The 21,602-nt window shown below is 39.5% G+C and overlaps 1 protein-coding gene across 1 annotated transcript; it reads left to right on the forward strand.

Annotated features, from left to right (window-relative positions):
* The first annotated feature begins 9,393 nt into the window (after window positions 1–9,393).
* LOC102707593 (E3 ubiquitin-protein ligase ATL42-like) lies at window positions 9,394–11,090 on the forward strand. The gene has a single exon (XM_040524571.1). It carries the CDS (start codon window positions 9,438–9,440, stop codon window positions 10,677–10,679), a length of 1,242 nt encoding a protein of 413 aa, XP_040380505.1. The 5' UTR covers window positions 9,394–9,437; the 3' UTR covers window positions 10,680–11,090.
* The last annotated feature ends 10,512 nt before the right edge of the window (window positions 11,091–21,602 follow it).

Raw genomic sequence — 21,602 nt, forward strand, 5'->3', positions numbered from 1 at the left:
CGGTTCCACCACCCATGCAATACGTTCAAGCAGCCAACTCAGGTAGCCAAAACATTCTCAAGCAACCCTACCCCATCCAGCCCAATTCCTATATAAATGCCCTCATGTGCCCAGCTTCCAGCAACCCAAGCTTTCTCCACAAGAAATACCAGGTAGTCTACCCCAACAAGCCCAAAAATCTCCATCAACGATGCTACTGATGCCTCTCCTACTCTCATCTCAAACCCAGCCGTAGAGACCCAGAAATTTGCTGGTTCTGCAGAAACTCAGGACACCGTCGCTCCAACTACCCCTGTTCACCAAATCTTTAGCCAAAAACCTCTCACACCACCACCACCACCACCACCACCTAAGCTCAAACCATCGCACCATGGAGCCGGCAGTCCCAGGACGCCCAGTCTCACTCGACGTCCACTACCCACCAGCAAGAGACCAAAATTCACTCGTTGCAGCTATCTCAATTTATCCACCTATGCTAAACCCAGTTCCCTGGCTCCGGCGAGTCTTCCACCGCAACCTGAGCGGAGCACGGGTACGATTTGCTGCGGGAGGTGTTGGCCAAACCTTCGGTGTTTTCCTGCGACAAGACGACCAAGATAGAGCATTCAAAATGAGCCCAATCAGAGAAGAAGGTCACGAAGTTTCCATCTATCCCCACAACAGAGGTGAAAATGCATTCACATTTGATTATCGCTACATTGTATGCATTACCCTGGAGAAATTTCCTCTAGAATTTTGGCACAGGAGAGGGATTGCAACTTGTTTGTCTGGTTTCGCAAACTTGGTAAACATAGACCACGCTTGCTTGCATGGCCATGAGTTTGCTGCCATTTTCGCCATGATCAAAGTAGAGGCCTTAGAGCACATCCCACACCACTAAGCCTTCCACAAAGCAGATGAGACATGTGTGTTTGCTGACATTTTTATCAATGAAATCTGGGAGAACAACTCTTCCACCCCATCGCCACCACCACAGCCACCTCGCCGCAGATACTCACGTTGGGCCTCCACCCCCACACCACCACAACAAAACTAGAACCCAGCTCGCACCCCATCAACTAATGCCAACAGAACCAGAGCTACCCCCATCAGCACACAAAGCTCCTCCAAAGCAGTAACAACAAGCTTAGATCGACTCGACAAAATGGCGCTAAGGGCAAAACAGGATCTAGCTACAAACAAAAATCCCAGACTTCATGATCTTCTAGCCCTGCTGTCCCTTTCACCCAAACTGCCCCTACAAGCTTTCCTTGTACGCACACCACATGCAACAGTCTCATTCGAACAAGGGGTTTACAAAGTAACAGTCTGCCTAAGCCCCAGTAGAACATTCCAATATTGGATCTATGTTAGACAAATTGACAGCTTAGATGAACCCACATTCCCTTACTACAACATAACCACAAAAACTTTTGCAACATTGTCAGCAAGAACTCTTCTCTATACACTGCTACCACGAGATGACAACATCCCAGGTCTTCTACCAGAAATAGACTGCTTCTACTCAACCAAAAACGTGATCCCAGCATATCCCATCACAGCATAAGTCACCCCCCTCTCCCTCACCCCACTGAATGAACAGCCAGTTATAAAACACATTCCCATACAACAAACCCTAGCGCTCCTCCACACAGAACCACCCATCATCCTACCATCTCCACCAATCTGCACCCTGCCACTGAAATTCCTCCCCCAGCACACTCCAGGCCAGACAGACACGGGCAGCCACCTCCTAATGGCAATCACCCCACTTGAAGAAGGACCCTGCTGCTTGATAAAGAAACCTCTACAAGATCTAGCAAGATACTATGAAAAGAAGAAAAAAGAGAAGCTGGAGGCACAAGAAGATCTCAACAGAGCACTCACTGCTCCTGAAAATCCTCGAACAGCTTAGCTGTTCCCCATGGAGAACAACCCTGCAATACCAGACCTAAATGTCACGGTTTACGTGAGTAGAAGCTCAAGGATAAAAGAGGCATACAATGGCGAACGCATAGATCCAATACTGAGAGCAAGCCGACGAATCACTGACGCCACGCCAGCCAGCTCAAGCTCAGGAAACTCAAGCAAAGGACCGGTGAGACCAAGGAAGAAAATCAAGAAGCTTGAAGATATAGTACAGCTACCATTCAATAGCATACCTGATCCTACCAGCAAGAAAACAATCAAGCAGCTTACAGAATTCTGTGGCCTAAAGGGAAATGCAATCATCAAGGAGGCGGCCATGAAGGTGATCAATGTTGATGAGTAACAGGTTCCAGTACTTGGCAGCATCACTAGTTCTCAAATTAGTGTGCCATGTATGAGCTGGCGGCCTCTTCAAGGCCCGACCATGCCTAGATTTCCTTTTCTTGCTTCCCTCCAAACCTGGGCCTAATGGCTTATCCATGACCCGGGAGGTAGTTCTCAATTTCGTTTTTAATTGGGTAGTTTCTACCTTAATTAGGATGGTCCTCTTCAAGGAATGTTCTTTCTTTAGCTCTTTCACCTGTTGCAAATGGTTCTTTTTCTATTCTGTTTTTTGAGTCCTCTACTTCCACTTTAAGGCGACAACTTGTGTTTTTCGGCGTCTTGGGGATTTCTCCCACAAACCTCTCTCCTCAGAGGAACACAATGACCTCATGAAAATCATTACTTGGAATATAAGAGGCTTAGGAGACAAAGAAAAGAGAGCAGCAATCTACTCCACCCTGCTAGAACATAAACCAGATATAGCATGTTTGCAAGAAATAAAGCTCCAACATATAAACAGGTTCCTAGCCACCTCATTCCTTCCACCAAACCTGAGAACATACCATTACCAACCCTCAACAGGAAGTTCAGGAGGCTGGTCATTGCTTGGCAAGAATCCAGGTTCCAAGCTACCCTTGTTGACTTAGAACCTCCTCCATAACCTGTAGATTCAGCTCAAGATCAAACCAAACAAACTTCCTAGTAACTAACATATACGCACCCCACAATGATCTAGAAAGGCTAGACCTCTTTACCACATTGTCAAACATTAGAACATCCAATCAAGGGCCATGGATGTGCATTGGCGACTTCAACATTTATAGGTATGCACATGAAAAAAACAATAACAATCTCAACTTCAGGGGAATGGAAGATTTCAATGCTTGGATTAACAGTGAGAGTCTAGTGGACCTGGAAATCCCAAACAAAAAGTACACTTGGACAAACAAAAGAAGAAACCCCACTTTAGTCAAACTAGATAGAATCCTCATGGACACAGTTTGGACCCAAGCCTTCCCAGAGTCACTAGCAAAGGCCCTACCAACAACCACCTCTGACCACACACCTATTCTGGCCACCATCTCCAAAAACACTCCACTTTCAAACATTTTTCGGCTAGAAAATTACTGGTTGCACAACCCACATTTCATTTCCTTAGCAGAAACCAGCTGGACCAGAGAAACTAGACAAGCAAACCCAGTAACTAGATTCAGCCACAAAATCAGACGGCTGAGAGCACAAATAAGGGCTTGGATTAGGGCAAACAAGAACTTACCAAATCTACTAAACGACAATAAATCCACTGCACAATACCTGGACAACATCGAGGAATGGAGACAGCTAACCAACCTGGAATTCTGCCTTAGACAGAACATCCAAAAGAAAATAAAAGAACTTACTTGGTGCACAACGCTCAAATGGAAAAGACGAGCCAGAATTCGCTACTGCACTTTAACAGATGAAAACACAAAGTTCTACCATACAGTAGCCACAATCAACAGACAGAAGAACACCATCAAAGTACTCACAGAAGGCGAGGTGGAGCACTTTGACAACTCAAAAAAACTTGAGATAGCAACATCCTATTTCACCCAAATCTTCAGTGAAACTTCAGTTTCTAACAGCAATATATCTCTAGCCAATCTTTACCAGAGAGACGCTAATCTTGAGAACCTATGTACTAACTTCTCATTCGATGAAATAAAGAGGGTAATAGCACAGACCCCAAACAACAAGAGCCCAGGACCTGATGGCCTAACAAATGAGTTCTACAAAAGATTTCAACATATACTCCTACCAGACCTTTGGGACATCTTTCAAAGCTTCTATGACAACAGAACCAGCCTCAAAGGAGTCAACAGATCATACATAACCCTGCTGCCAAAAAAGGAAAACCCACATAACATAAAAGACTTCAGACCAATTTCCCTACTACACAGTCTACCCAAGCTGCTAAGCAAGGTCCTGGCCAACAGACTACAAACACGCATACCAGAACTAATTGACCCAATGCAATCAGGCTTTATCAAAAACAGAATCATCACAGAGAATTTCATCATGGCTTCCGAAATGGTCCAATACGCACTAAAAAAAACCCATGCTAGTGCTCAAATTGGACTTCCACAAGGCGTTTGACATAGTCAGTTGGGATGCTATCATACTAGTACTACAGCACAGAGGCTTTCCTGACAAGTGGATGGACTGGATAAGAACAATTCTATACACAGGCAGTGCACAGGTTATACTAAACGGGACAACAGGAGATGCAATTCAGTATAGGAGAGGAGTACGCCAAGGAAGCCCACTGTCACCATACCTTTTCATCCTAATTGCAGATGTGCTCCAAAAGATGATACAGAAGGCATACCAAGACAACACTTTAACACACCCACTAGATACAACTGGAGCCCCACCAATTCTTCAGTACGCCGATGACACCTTGCTACTACTAAAAGGCACTGCCCAGCAAGCAATTGCAATAAAACAACTACTAGACTCCTTTGCAGGTTTCTCAAGATTGAAAATCAACTACCACAAAAGCACCTTAGTACCAATCCATATGAACTCAACAGAAGCACAAGTGGCAGCACAAGTCCTACAATGTCCACTAAGTGAACTGCCATGTAACTACTTAGGACTACCACTGACCACAACCAAAATTTCCCACAACATGCTAATGCCAGTCATTGCAAAAATCGACAAGATGTTAGCCGGCTGGTTACCACTATCATCAGGAGGAAGAATAACAATGATAAACTCAGTCATCTCAGCTATACCGACATATTACATGTCATGTTGTTTATGGCCAGACAAATCCATTGAAGCAATTGACAAACTCAGAAGAGCTTTCTTATGGAAAGGTGAGAAAACAATCAAAGGAGGGCAATGCCTAGTCGCCTGGAAAATGGTTCTGTTATCCAAACAACAAGGAGGTTTAAGTATCAAAGATTTGAAGGCACACAATATAGACTGCTAATGAAAACTGCAAATAGGATCTTAACAGAAAGTGATCAACCACTAGGAAAGTGGTTCAAAGCCAAATACATGCAGAACAGTATACCAACGCAAGTGAAAAATACTGACACTCCTATCTGAAAATTGATAAATGCCAACATCCAAAGGCTAATCCTAGTCACAACAACCATATTGGGGAGAGGAAGCACAATACTATTCTGGAAAGATAACTGGACCAATAATAGACTCATGCACACCTTCCCTATTCTATTTTCATATGCAGTTGACAAAGATTGCACAGTTCTCTCACAATTCCAGAACCAGGCTTGGACCATACAACTGCACCCAAACCTATCTACCCAAGCATAAACAGAGTTACAGGAACTACAACTCATCATCAATAACTACTATCCTGATGATTCAACTCCAGATGAAAGACAATTGCTACATCCCACCACACAGATAATAACTTTAAGTCTATACTATATGATAACCTACCATGGATCACTCTGGCACCCATCGAGATACATTTGGATTACTGTCATACCGAACATCTGCAAAGTCTTCCTTTGGCTAGCCTTCAAAGACAGATTAAACACAAACGCAATAGGACAAAAAAGAAATGGAACGATAATCCGCACTGCGAACTCTGCACGGCACTAGAAACAGCAGATCATATCATTCTCAGGTGCAAAGCAGCAACAGAACTATGGGCAACTCTACAACTATCAGAAAAAGCCAACACATCAATTTCGGTATGCAACTTTATGGATAGAATAATAGAACAAAACAATGGACAGACAGGCATTGAACCCGTATGGTTCGCAGCATGTGCATACACGCTCTGGAGAATGAGGAACAAAAGAGTGTTTGAGCAGCAAAGACAAACCTTACCAGAAACACTGAGACAGATAAAAGAAACTATTGACTTATGGAGCCATCGTGCAAACAACTCAACCAGAAGGATAATGAACCAATGGACTGTTCGGCACCTCTAAAATTTGCAAGCTTTCTTCTTCCTTTAAATTTTTGTTACTTTATTTATGTACCTGAAAGAAGCTGGAAACTCTTCTTTCCCTGTACATCCCCCCACCCTCCCCCTTCTGTACTTCAACTTGTAACACCACCCCATTTTATTGAAATGGATACAAGGTATAGCCTCTTCTACCTTCTTATTCAAAAAAAGAATGACAAAATAGCAATGTTATCTCACTGTAGTGGTTTTGCTCTGGGTGATTTTTGAATCATTGATAAAATGGTATTGTACTGCCTCCGTCCTCGAGTCATCCCTTTGTTATAAAAGGAGTACATTATTGTGGGAACTAGATCCTCTAACATAGATAATTCTATGTAATGCATAACCGTTCTTTGCTTATCTAAAGGATGGAGTGCTCGGTTCAGCCAAGATACACACCATACACTACATATCTCTATACCAGAGCAGTTGTACTCTCGTCTCGTTGGTCCACCGTCAATGGTCCTCGCGAGGAGAGACTAGCTAGACGCGGTGTTCAACGACAATAATGTTTCCTTGTCTATGGTAATATGGAGGACAAGCAACAACTAACTGTTGTTCCGGAGGTCGCAATCGACGAGCAGCTACACATGGAACAAATCAAAGTGAAAAATCAATCAATCCATTTGTCTTCGGTTCAAGGCTAGAGATTCCTTTCCTTTAGCAACACTTGAACTCTCGATCTTGATCTTTTCATAGGAAAAAAGAAGGCATGTTCTTCGATCTTCCATAAGAGAAGGGAAGCTTGATCAACTTTCGAAGCATGATGGATGCAAGTTTGATGAGTTCTACGTACTCTGCCTCACTCACTGCGTCACCACTCAAGGACCACCAATTTAATAGTAGACGCGATCCACCCAATTATATCATTGTAGCCCACCCGGCCGGCTTCTCAACACCAGACAGCATGATGAAATCGACATCAATTATATATCACCACCCAAGAATTAATCCAACATGCATGGAAGGGACGAGCATGTTATCTGCTACTTCTCGTTCCTCTTTCTGTTCATCGTCGATCTGACTGATGATCAACACTAATATTTCAGAAATGTTGCTCACCGTACTCTACATATTATGTGAGATCTAACTGCACTCGATCTCTGCAGTCTACGTATGGACACACGGTGTAATCATTGTTCCTCCTTTCCTTTTATCATCATTTGTGGTATTCAAGAATTCAATAACTCCATTATATACTCCTGGCTTTGGTGTTTGGTATTTTACATCCAACTAAGATCCATCTACAGTGATTAAAATCACATAAAACATTTAACTACGACAATCAAATTACATGTTTTAGATTACTCTTTCATCAACCTCTCAATTTTTGGATAAAGAATCGGCCCCAAGCACTTTGAAATAAAATGTGTATAGAGCTCAGGGTGGGATGAGAAACAAGTGTGTATCGGATACAGGGCAAAATCAGGGTTTGCAATATTACTTTGGGGGCCCAAACCGCAGGCGACAATATGGCGATAATTACAATAATCACTGAAAAATCATGCAAATTTAAAATTTTAAAGTTTTTTGGAAAGGAAATCACACGGTATCCAACAATTATCATGATCTTTTTGTGGTAATCGCAATATCGATAATTGGGATATATATATACGAAAATCCTAATATCGATATGTAAATCTTTGATGTATATACTGTTTCTTTTTATAAAATTACGCTGCTAGACAAGACCTGGTATCCTTCACCTAAAAATAAAAATAAACGCAGTGGCACGATCAATATTGATAATCATAGTTTGAATGTGAAACAGTGCGATATCATGATACATCAACATGATGTTTCTCTCTTATTTTTTACCTTTTTTTTAAAAAATAAACTCTTGCAAAAATTTTTAAACGTAGCTTACTGAAACCATATCCCGTTGTCCCGAGCGATTATAGGGATTATAACACAACGGTTTGGACAAGCAACCAAACTTATGAGGTCACCAAATTTTATTATATGACGACGGATAGAGTCAGCTAATAAACATATTTGTACGTGCTGAGAGAACTTTTGAGAGACCCCAATCCTTATCCTGCCGCAGATCCTAGCCCTCATTCTCTTATCGGACGGTGGATATATCCATATACGGTCCTGTCCGTTAACCGTTAGAGGTAACGAGAGTTATTTGATGGGGAAGGGATTGGGCGATCCGCAAAGAACGCCTCGCCAACCGCTTAGCGATCGATCTTCTACTGACACAGAAAATATATATTATACTACGCTCATAATATAACGGAAGAAGCAAATGGACATACTTGAGATATTTTTGTTCCCACTGGAAGTAGGCAGATGAGAATGATATGGTGCGCTTGAAAGCCTGCAAAAAGAAATGAAAAGAAAAGCAAATGAATGAATGAGAGAGATCAGGAAGAGGTTAGCAGGACAGAAACAAAACAGGCAGAAGAAACAAAGAGATACACCATACAGATTCCTCACCCGGATTTTGATTTTAATAGCTATTGATTCTTTTTTAATACATACTCCATCCGTTCCACAATACAAAATATTTAACTTTTTTCTTGCAATATTTGACCATTTGTCTTATTCAAAAATTATGGAAATATCATTTATTTCCTCTGTGACTTACTTTATTATCAAAAATAACTTTAAGCATGACTTGTCATTTTTTATATTTGTACTAAATTTTTGAATAAAACGAATATTCAAACGTTGCAACTAAAAGAGTTAAGCATCTTACATTATGAAACAGAGGTAGTATTTGATTATTTGTTTTATTTAAAATTTTGTAAAATGTTAAAAATATATGTTTATATCTTCATCACCCAATATAAGACTTTCTAGCATATGCTAGTTTCTTATCGGAGTTAGTGAATCTAAACACACACATATACATATATATATATATATAGAGAGAGGGAATCTAGATATAGGCCAAACAATTTAAAATATAAAATAAAGAGCATATTAAAACATTTAGTAATACATTTAATTATGATAAATAATAAATATATAAATATTTTTATAGGACGAATAGTCGTAAGTGTGTTAAAAAAAAAGATAAGGATGTTATACAGTGACGGGGGATTAAGTAGAGGAGGGACGTCATCTTGCTAATTAATAGAAAGGGCCCACTGCACAGCACACTACACCAGCACTTGCACTAGCGACTGGGCCTTCCCTGCATTCTGATTCTGCACAGATAGATCGATAGATAGAGGAGGAACAGGAGGCGCCTCATCAAAGGCAAACAAAAGAAAAGAAAAGGTCCATGTCCATGTCCATGTCCATGCCGACATCGCCTCGTCTCCCCCTCCTCGCCGCCCTCCTCGCCGCCGCTGCTTGTGCTGCTGCTGCGCAGCCGGCCACTGCTGAAGCCGCCCCGGAGACGCCGCCCGGCGTCGGCATCAAGGTCTCCTTCCGCCCGAGCGTCGCCATAGTCGTCGGCATCTTCACTATGATCTTCTCCCTCACCTTCCTTCTCCTCATGTACGCCAAGTTCTGCCATCCCAGTCCCAGCCCCGGCGCCGCCCCCACGCCCACGCCCGCCCCCGCCCCGGCCGAAGCTGTCCACCCGGACGGCGTCGCCAAGCCGGTCATCGAGTCGCTTCCTTTCTTCCGCTTCGCGGCTCTCCGCGGGGCTCGCCAGGGCCTGGAGTGCGCGGTGTGCCTGGCGCGCTTCGACGACGCCGACCTGCTCCGCCTCCTCCCGCGCTGCCGCCACGCCTTCCACCTCGACTGCGTCGACCGCTGGCTCGAGTCCAAGGCCAGCTGCCCTCTCTGCCGCGCGCGCGTCGATGCCGACGATGCCGCGCTCGGCCTCAAGTACGCCTCCAGCGCACGCTTCGTCCCCGGGGGCAGCTCAGAGCGCTTCGACGACGAAGAGCTAGCCGGAGCGCCCGGCCGCGACCTCCTTAACATCTTCGTGGAGCGCGTGCCCTCGTCGCGAATGGAGATGGAGGCGGAGGCCCCCAAGGAGGCAGCACACTGCCTCGATCGCCACAAGCACCGCATCGTGGTGTCGGACGTGGTGTTCAAGAGCCGATGGAGCGAGATCAACTCCTCCGACCTCATCGCGCTCGACAACGAGCTGCTTCGTTCCATGTCGACCGACGACGCCGTGGAGCTGGAGCTGGAGCTGTACGGGGATCAGGCCGACCACGAGCTTCCTAAGGCTGTCAACGAGGAGACGGACAGGAAGAGACTCCTCAAGGTTGCAAGCGGCAAGGCGGCAGGAGGAAGCAGCTCATCAGGACCAGTCGACGCGGCGAGGATGATATCGTCGGGGGTGCGTTCCATGTCGGAGCTGGTGAGCCTTCCGCGGCTGCGCGCGGCGATGAGGGAGCGTCTGGAGGATGATCAAGAGCAGGCACGTCGGCGGTGGGTGCCGATCGCGCGTCGTACCGCACGGTGGTTCGCCGGGCGCGAGAGGCGGGACGTCAAGCGGGAGGAGGAGGACGACGACGACGAGGAGGCGGCGGTTGACTCGCCGGCATCCCATTCCCATGTCTAGTCTAACCCCTTCAAAATCAAATCGAATCAAACAAACAAAAGGGAGGTACGTTGCAAAGTCAAAACGCCGCGGTGGGCCCCATTGGTCAGTGCATTAGTTCTCCTTGTCCCTATCATGTGCGGTGCGGTGCGGGTAACATTACACATAATACTGATGACTATAGCAATAGGTGCTGACCAAGCCAAGTCACCTGCTACCTCCTTTTCTTTTTGTTTACTTCTGTCAATAATTTGCAAGCAACATTATTTCAAAGGAGACTTTAAAGATAGGCCTCAATTCCATATACATTGTGTACAAATCTATAGGAATTAAGGAAAAGAAACATATGCCTTTTTGAATCAAGATCCCGGCCCCTACTTGTATGATGAAAGCTGCCACAATGATCTAAAGACTTTGAACAATGTTTTTGAGACGGTGACATATGATTTATTTATGTATGAATTACTCTTAACATATGTAAATGTGTTGAAGCTACTTACACCTTTGAAATTTTCTTACACGTTTAACGGTTAATCTTATTCAAAAAATTATATAAATACAAAAAATATAAGTTATATTTATAAATCCAATCACAACAAAATAAATCATAATCATATAATTTTTTTAATAAGACAAACGACCAAACGTGTAAAAAAAGTCAACTATGTTATTCAGCTACCTCCATTTTACATTGTAATTAAGACTATAATTTTCTTTGATTTATTCATTATTGAATATATATACTTTATACATGTGTGTGGATTTATTTATAATGTATATAAATCTGGGTAAGGATAGAAGACTTATATTATGAAATGAAGCGGAGGAAATATCATGTATGGGTATTATCATTATGCATGTATGAGGTGCACTGACATGTCTGCTTTCTCCCTTATCTGCAGTTAGTTTAGAGGCGTTGCGTTGTCATTCAGAATCAGGCCAAATGCGGCGAATGCTGCAACCATTGAATTTAACTACCCAACATGGAAATAGAATACTGCTAGTGGTTTACCTCTAAAAAAAGACACTAGATACTCTGTCTCTATTTTCTTTTCGCCCAATCATTGGTATTTGCATCGCATGCATTAATTATTTTGGCTGCTAATGTATACGGCCGGAAACAATACAAGCCGATCAGAGTAAATTTGGTGCTGCGACTGTTAATTAATTCTTGTAGAGAAAGTCGGTGGGTCTAGCCATTCCATGTTTAGCCCATGGCAGCCAAGCAAGAGACATGTATATCATGTTTTTCAATGGAGTCTAGAGATGCATAATGAGGTGACCAAGAATCAGGTTTCACTTATCATCGCGATAATAATCACGATCGTCGGTCAAGCCGTCGGAGTGCTTTGTCGTGGTTCTGTTCAGAAAATATTATGAGAATCAGAAAAATTTGAAACTTTTTAAAATAATGTAATGATAATCGTGACACATCATGTGGTTTTCACAAAAAACATGATTTTCTATATTGCAAAAAACATCACAATTACCGTCCCAAATATTTTCTCCAGGGTTACCGGTGATAGTCGCCCTACCATGGATCCATGGTTTCAGTAACCAAAACGATAAGTAAAATCCTACTAAGGATATATAGCTATTGTCATTTTGGCCAAAGCTAGGTGGCTAAGGTCTGTGGGGATGAAGTGGTTGAAAAGCAGGGACATATATATAGTTAGTATTGCTATAGGTATATAAGGTATATAAGAACTTTAATAAATAGACAAAATGCGCAGACATATATATAGCCCCAGCATCCCAAAACTATATTTTTGCAGTTTAAAATCGGTTAAACAAAGACTTGAGAGATTGTAAACAAATCATATTAGGGGCATAAGACATACATACACAGCCTAGAAAATACAAGGGCTCATTTGAAACATAGAACTGAGAAAATGGAAGAACAGAAAAAAAAACACATAATTTTGGCAAGTGTAAAATAGAGGATTCTAAACGTGGGAAAATAAACTACAAGAAAAAACATAGGGATCATATAAGGGAGTTAGCCTAAAAGAAAATTTTGCAAGGGGCTGAAGCTCTAACTTTCCTATAAAATCTACATATATTGAGACATTTCTTAGGAATTTTGTAGGAAGAATTGTGTTCTTGCCCTTGCTCTCCGATTTAATTGTGATTTTCTCCTTGTTTTCTAGGGTCTGTGTTTTTGCCATTGCTTTTTTTTTAAAAAAAAATGAAGCAGCCGTTTTCTGTTGGTTTTGACAGTAGTTACGTGGGCCTAAAACCTTTTTAGTTAAGAGAAAATCTAACAAATGACATAGACAAACACTTAATTCTAAGAAATACCATCGACGAGTGTGAGTTCTATAAAATATCATCATACAAACGAATTTGTCTAAGAAATGTCATCGCCGTTAGGGTTCCGTCAACTTGTTCTGTTAAGTGATATAGTATGAACAGTGTATTTAACGACAAATGGATGGAAACCTAACAGCAATGATATTTCTCAGACAAATTCGTTTGTACAATAGCATTTCTTAGAACTTGTATTTGTCAATGATATTTGACTTAGACGTTTGTCAATGACATTTTTTTTAGATTTTCTCTTTAGTTAAATAAATGGAAAATAAAATAAAAAATGATTTTGTGATTTGTCAATGACCTTTATCCCCCTGGTCACTTTTGTTGGGTATGTACTGTAATAGCTTCCTAAAATTTTGCTGAAATTATGTTGAAATTCCATCCAAATTATTGCTGAAATTGTGTTAAACTTTAACAAATTTAGGTCGGATTTGAAATACGTGAAAATTCAACTTGAAACATGTCCAATATTTATACCAAAATTGTTGATCTCAATAGTTGAGGTAAATATGAGAGCAAGGGTATATTTGTCTTTTCACCTACACATTTACCACGGTTACCACGAGTTTATAGAATAGGGCGACCGATTGCTTCATTTCAGAAACAAAAAGGTAGGGGCAAAAACACCAGCCCTAAAAAGCAGGGACAAAATCACAATTGAGTCGAAAAATAAGAGCAAGAACACTTGCCCCAATTTTATGGGATTTGAGAAACTGTATTCCCTAATTTCAATTGGACGTATAAGAAATATTCTTATAGGATATAAAGAATAAATCATGTATTTTTTAAATAAACTTCTCTATAAAAAACTTTGTATACAATATACTGTTTTGTTTAGTGGTTTGGATAACGTGCTCATGAAAAAGAGCGAAAAAAACTTATCTGAGTAGCTGGAAAGAACGAATATTAAGAGCACTATCGACGGACATCATAAACATCCTCCCACTACTAATTTGTCAAGTGGTAGAAATGAATTGAAGTCTCACGGAGGGATCAAGTTCATGTGAGAAAGAAAATGCAAAGGATAATATATTATTAAGCTGAAGTAAACTAAATTAACTAGCTAGAGGAGTAGCTAGTATGTAGGGGATTAGCTAGCTATCGCAACTGCTCCGTGGATCCTGAATCCTCAACCCTGCCCGTAAAAAAATGAAACTATTGTCCTATATAATTTTGATTTGATCGGCTCCATTATCTAAAAAGAAATATAATGTGTTTGTCATACCAAACGGCTAGATAGAGACAAGTCACCAAAAACCGAAGGTCCGGGATTATATATAGCTCATGTGACATCATGTCATTCATCGCGTTTTTGAAAGAGAGAGAGAGAAAAAAGGGTCATGTATGTATATAGATGGAGTTTATTCCGGATGAATTAATTAGAGAGAGAGAGAGAGAGAGAGTCATCGACTCGTCGTCCGCTGATTTAGCAGGCAGGCAGGCAGGCCCCAACTGAACATGCATATGATCGAGTTTAGCTAACAATAATTAATTAAATGTGTCCATTCATGCAGTACAATACAAATTGCGCGGCATGCATCAGTTCTTTATCCCTTGTGGCCTTGCCAACTCGATCGTACATGTATCTATACTACTATAGTAGTATATCGGAGTGGCTAGTGATGTCAAATACTACTACTACACGAGAGAGACGACGATTCTGACTTTGCCATTCATATGCTAGCTAGCTAGCACTTCCTCTGCCAAGTCCGCTCTAAAATTTAGGAATGAATCTGCACGAGTGTTTTGTTAAAAAAATTTAGAATCCTTTAAATTTAAAAACGCGTAGAAAATCCTAATATTCGATATAAATAATACCAGCTAGGCTGTTAATCAAAACTCAAAAGTCTGCTTATTACTTGTGCTGATGGACATTAGTGAAATTAATTGGCTTGTAGGCCGTTACTCTCGTGTTCTAAAATATATCTACCTTTAAATAATACATGTTGAATGTTTCAAAATTTAACCATTAATGATAAAAAATAAAATTATTTATTATATAATAACATCAACGATGTTACTGGATTTATCATTAAACAAAATTCCAAACATACAACTCTTTACTTAAAATAAGTTTTAAAAAATATTGGTCAAAGTAGGATCTCAGAAACCATATCAAAATTTTTAAATATTTATATTAGGATAAAAAAGCAGTTAATTTGTAGATTGTTCTGGTACTTTCAACTTCGATGGCTAGCTCACTAACATAGGATCTTGAGTCTTATGACTAAACTTTAGTCATAGGACTAAAAATTTAATCTGTACTGTTTGGTTTAAAGGACTAAATCGTAATTAGCGAGATAGGGACTTTTCAGCACATTCTCGTCTCTTCCGGATGGTTGGGTGGGACCGGCTGACTTCTAGTAACTTTACTCCCAAATACTCCCAAATAAGCACCTCATTTAGGGACTTTTTAGCATCTCAAATAGAGATTTTTTAGCCCCTCCTATTTAGGATTTTAGAGACTAAAAGAGACTAACAGGGACTAAAATGAAGAGACTAAACAGGAACAAACAGGACCTTTGCTTCCATTTGCTTTAACCTGTCTAGTATCATCAGTTATAGATCAAAATCGTCACGTCCCATAGTATTAATTATAGTTATTGCCCTCAATGTATTAATGGGCTATAAGGCCATTTTTAGTGGAAGTTTCCTTTTATGTTTCCAAGAGTAACATATAAGCAATAAGACATATACTCGATGGTTAAAATAGCTTATATAATACATTATTTTATTTTGTTGTTTTATAGACAACACATGTGAAAGACAAGCTATATTGGAAACTGTGATAGTTTTATCTAGATGATACTACCTATTTTATCAGGCAGTGTAAACAGTCTACATGCAATATTTATGCTTAACTAGTGCACTCTACTAGTTCATCAAACAAGTAAGGAAATAATCCTTCCAACAAAGCTTCAGATAAAATTTTAACTCATATTAATTATCTGATTTATGATATGATTACACCATTGCATTTCTTGTAATTAAATTTTTATAGTAAGATCTCACATGATTATATTTTTAATAAAAGATTCTAGAATACTTTTTATATTATATGTAAATTACTTTACATTTGATTAAATTGCTTCTTATAAATATAAAATTAAATTCAATAAAGCCTAAAATAATTTGCACAGATTAAAATTTTTTGAATTATCGTGAGATTTGCCAAACATAACCATGGCATATCGTTATCGTGTTCGGACCAGGGTTCCACTTATCGTGGTTCCCGCCCATGCCACAGTTTTGTGTGGTTACTGCACGGTTTGGCACGGTAACCGCGCCCTATACAATCCGCAACACGCATAATACAAAATAATTTGAAAAAAATCTGAAAAATAGGGAAAATAGGAAAATATTATGTAGCTATATTTGTGACATTGAGGAGTGAGAATGTGTATTAGTGAAAAAAAAGAAAATTTTGTCATCACCTTATCTAAATTATTCACATTGTAATTGTTATAGAGAAGACAAATAATATGTCACACCCGGAGTTTTATCCCAAGCCTAAACTCGTAAAAGAAATTCGTAAATAATAATTGGCTTAATTAACTCAGAAAAAATCCCTCTAAAGAAATTAATTTAATTTAAATCGAGGTTCGCAAATCGATTAACTGAATTTAAACTCAAATTGAAGAAGTATAAAATTTGGCCGAACAAATTAATTTAAAATCCCGGCGTGACATAATATTTATTTCTAATTGTGCATCACATAATTACATAATACTTATAACTAAATACATAACTAGTATGTTACAAATATGACAAAATATTATAAAGAAGTACAGAAACATTTATTTTAATTGTGCACCACATAATTACACAATATTTATAATTAAATACATAACTGTATGTTACAAATATAACAAAATATTATCAAGAAGTAACGAAAAATTCATCTCTAATTGTGCGTCACATAACTACAACAACCATATAGCACTACCCATATATGGCTCGCGTGCAATTACAAATCTATTATACAAGTGCAATAGGACTTAATATACATTGCATATTTGTCTAAACAATTATCCCAATCTAGAAAAGGCTAAAATATTTATACATTGTATTTATGGTGCCAAATATATACATTGCATATATGTTGCCAAATAAACATATCCTCACATGTTGTCCACTACATATATTTTCAGTAGCTACAAACCATCGGCTTCCAAGAGAAAACCGTGTGAAATCGAAGAAAAATATCGCCTAATAAACCATGGTAACCGCGAATTGTAGCTGCAGCACATTACTGAGAGGAAGACGAGAACTGCATGTTACTGTAGGATCAAAATGTCGAATAGAGGGGGGTGAATATGCGATTTAAAAATAAATGACACCTAATCAAAACTAACATAAGTTGCTAGGCTTGGTGAAGGACAAGACTAATTAAGCAACTAGGTTATGTTTTGCAATCTTAGGGAAAAAATGGCTCAAGTATATCACTAAGAAATTAAATCACACTTCCTAAGTCTAGTCTAGCAAGCCTAGGGTGATATGATCCCAAGTATGTCTCTAGAAATATAAATTGCACAATTGTAAGCGCGACAAGTCAAAGAGACAAAGAATTTTTCACTGAGGTTCGGAAACTCGCCGTTTCCTACTCCCGTTGAGGCGAGCCCAACTCCACCGCTCAACCACAGAGCCACCGCATGCCCCCTTCGTCAAGGGGTGGGCAAGACGGGAGCCGGCCCCAAGGAGAGGACTACACAAGCCTCGATCACTATGGTTGTTTTTCCTCCACTCCGAAGATGACGAACACCGAGCCACTCACAAATGACACCGGGCCTCTTCCACAATCTTCTTAGAGAGGTCATTGGGCAACTTCTCCACAAGCCGTCTAGGAGGCGGCAACCTCCAAGAATAACAAGCGATGACCCGGCTCGGAGATGATCAAGTGTCACACTAGCTCTACAATGGAAGCAATGCACTTGACTCTTGGCTAGAACACCCTCTAACACACTAAATGGATTAACACAAAGCTCAAATGAGTGTGAGAGAGATGCAAGGGATGTGTGCAAATGAAATGAGGGCCAAGAGAGGTCCCTTGCTGCTGGTGGAGGGGTATTTATACTCCCACAGGCAAAAGCTAGCCGTTAGAGTGAAATCCCCCAATTCAGTGTTCTATCGGTCTGACCAAAGGTATATGGCCGATCAGACCGTGCTACTTTGAAATGGCTTAAAAAACTAGTCGTTGAAAGCCCTGTGAGAGGATATCATAGGCCTGGCCAGTCAGACCGCCATGGGTGGGCCGGTTAGACCGGGCTATAGCTGGCGGTCAAACCGGCCACAGCCTACCGGTCAGACTGGCATACAGGTCTCGGTCTGACCATCCTTGGTCAGTCCACACACAGACAATAGAAATCTGACATGATAATTTAGCCAAGTCTAAATGCAAATGACCTAATGTGGCAATTAAAATCACCTCTTTGCTAGGTCATTACCCATCTTAATAGTACAGCAAAGCTAAAGGATCAACTACCAAATTTGATCGCCCTTCACCTCGATTAATTTAAAACTTAAACACTAGTTTTACCGTCTTCTTTTCCTTCACTTTGCATCTTCAAAATTTAATCCTTTGGTGATTATCCATGTGCACACATTAAGTGAACCTAACTTAAGATAAATATCTCGCAGACAACGGTTAGTCCACAATTAGTACTTGTCATTAATTACCAAAATCAACAAAGGGGGCCTAGATGCTTCAGTTACCGCGCGGTTTGGGCGCCGTAACCACGGGGATTACTGCACTCCACTTCTTGGGCCTTGTTGGGCCTTGACATGAATAGTGCCATTTTTCCTCGGATTTCTCACTTGCATTTTTTAATTACACCAAAAATCGTTTTTCAGTACTTTCTCTGACAAAACTCCATAAAATATCATCCTCTACGACATATTTTTTTTCATCAAATTCCCTCGAAATTTTTGAATCCTCGAATTTAAACTCAACCACAAGATATCTTGTACCACGCCCCGCGAAGGCCGCGGTTACCGAGGTAACGAGAATCCTGGTTATGACCATCTCCAATCCAATATTGGATGACTCTTTTAGTTCCGGTAAGGGTTGGATGATTATCGTGATAAGTGACATAGAGGTCTCCACTCTCATCTTTTTATTTATATTTATAAGCCAAATTTTCAATTTTTAACATTATATTGAGAGTTAATTTTGGAGGTTTTTACCAAAGTTTATTTTTTCAGCATTAGTTTTTAGATCGCTAAAAAACGTATATAATTTTTTATCCACAAATTATTTTTCATTTACAAATATATCGGTTTTCTATGAAACACCCAAATAATCACTGCGTACAATTTTGCGACAGACCGTCCGCTGGGATGTACATGCAGCGTTCGAACGGGCTCAGTTTACAACTGATCGTTCGCCAGGAGATTCAGAGTGCAGAAACATGCAGCACAAGCAGTGGCTTCGTAATAATCAAACCGTTATATGCTGCTTCATAGTCTCGGTTTTCTTTTAACGCCCGCTGACTTTTAATCTACTCATGATCTTTCATTTTATTCAAAATTTTGTTCAAATATGCAGTATTATAAGTCATCCTTAAAATTCCTTTAGTAATAAATATAATCAAAACAAACTAATTAATAATTATATATTTTTTAAATAAAACAAATGGTTAAACGTAGATTAAAAGCCAATGATTCAAATAGAAAAACTAGAGAGATTATAACACTACGCTAAGGGCCTGGTTAGTACCCAAATTTTTTTCCAAAAACATCATATCAAATCTTTGAATACCTAAATAAAGCATTAAATATATATGAATATTAAAACTAATTACACAGTTATGGGGGAAATCGTGAGACGAATATTTTGAGTCTAATTAGTATGTGATTAGCTATAAGTGCTATAGTAACCAACATATGCTAATGATAGATTAATTAGACTCAAAAATTTGTCTCGCGGTTTCCAAGCAGAATCTAAAATTTGTTTTAATTAGACTACATATAATACTTTAAATATGTGACCTTATGCATCAATGTGATGTTTTTGCAAAGTCATTTTGCAATCTAAACACAGCCTAAGTGCATATAACATTATGGATAAGATTTAGGGCTGAGGTAGGAGCACATGTCAAATGCCGTTCTCCCCCTCGACAATGCTAAGTTTAGGGTTGAGGTAGGAGCACATGTCAAATGCCGTTCTCCCCCTCGACAATGCTAAGTGCATATATTTTGCGAATGGAACTAGGGTTCCGAAACCACGGGAGGACCTCTGACCGCGACCTAGTGGAGGCATGGTTACCGCACGAAAATCGCAGATCTGCCGCAAATTTGAATTTGAATTTTTTGAATTCAAAACCAATGGTTACCGTGGCCTTGTCAATCAAAACCACACGGTGAGTGGTCAAAACCACGCAGTTTCGAGTGAAAACCGTGAATAGTATAAAATCTAAAAAACTATAAAATTGTAAGAAAATAGGAAATTAGTAGTTAAATATAATTGATAATTAGGACATTTTTTTGGAAAAACATAATCAAGAGTTCTCCATGTTCTGATACAAGATCAGAGGTTCTATCTACCATAATACACATGTATTCCTTTAACTAACAAAAGAATCATATATTTTATACCAAGAATCATGTATATTTATCCTACGTACCTATCTCTAAAAGTTATAAATGTTATTTAAATTGATTGACATAGGAAGCTACCCAGCATGAATAGAATTTTTTATTTTCCATAAGAACCTAACCGGAGCAGGGTTCCTAAAACCACGAGAGGACCTCCAACCACAACCTAGCAGAGGCGCGGTTATCGTACGGTAACAGCATAAACCACGGATGTCACGGCAAATTCAAAATTTTTAATTCAAAATCCACAATTATCGCGGCCATGTCAGTCAAAACCACATGGTTTCGAGCAAAACCCGTGCATAGTATAAACCGAGGTAAAAAAAATCTAAAAGAAATATAAAATACTATAAAATTGTAAGAAAAATAGAAAATTAGTAGTTAACACAGCTAGTACATGTTTTTGAAAAAAAAAACATGATCATGGGTTCTCCATGTTCCCACATAAAATAAGAGGTTCTATGTGTCATAATGCACCTGTATTCCTTTAATTAACAAATAAATCATGTATTGTGTACTAAGAATCATGTGTATTTTTCTTATATACATATCTCTAAAAGTTATAAATATTATCTAAATTAATTGACATAGGAAGCTAACAAGTATGAACTAACAAATGATAAATATATTTTTTATTTTCCACATTAACATAAACAGACAACACATTAACATAAACAGACAACGTACAAACATATCCTTATCCTTATATGTCTGCAAATCAATCTCAAAAAATATCGTCCTCATGTCAAGTTTTTATAAAAATATACCTACAAACAGATTTTACCTAATAAACTATTATAAATTTCATTTTTCCCCCTCCTTTTTCACCAATAATTTTTTAATCATTCATAAATTTATTCTTTTCATCTATTTCTTGCACCAAACTTCACTATAAATTAATATCTAATACTTATATTTTTCTTATTATATTTTCTCGATTTTTTTAAATTCTCCTTAAATTTAAACGGCCCTAACGTAATATACCAAAACCGTATCTCGGCTGAGACCACAATTACCACGGCGGTAACCGTGGTA

Source organism: Oryza brachyantha, chromosome 5, assembly GCF_000231095.2.
Source record: "Oryza brachyantha chromosome 5, ObraRS2, whole genome shotgun sequence".
NCBI classification, from domain to species: Eukaryota; Viridiplantae; Streptophyta; class Magnoliopsida; order Poales; family Poaceae; genus Oryza; species Oryza brachyantha.

What these genes read in the sequence shown, in the direction of transcription:
- LOC102707593 (XM_040524571.1), top strand. Translation starts at nt 9,438, where the DNA reads ATGTCCATGTCCATGTCCATGCCGACATCGCCTCGTCTCCCCCTCCTC.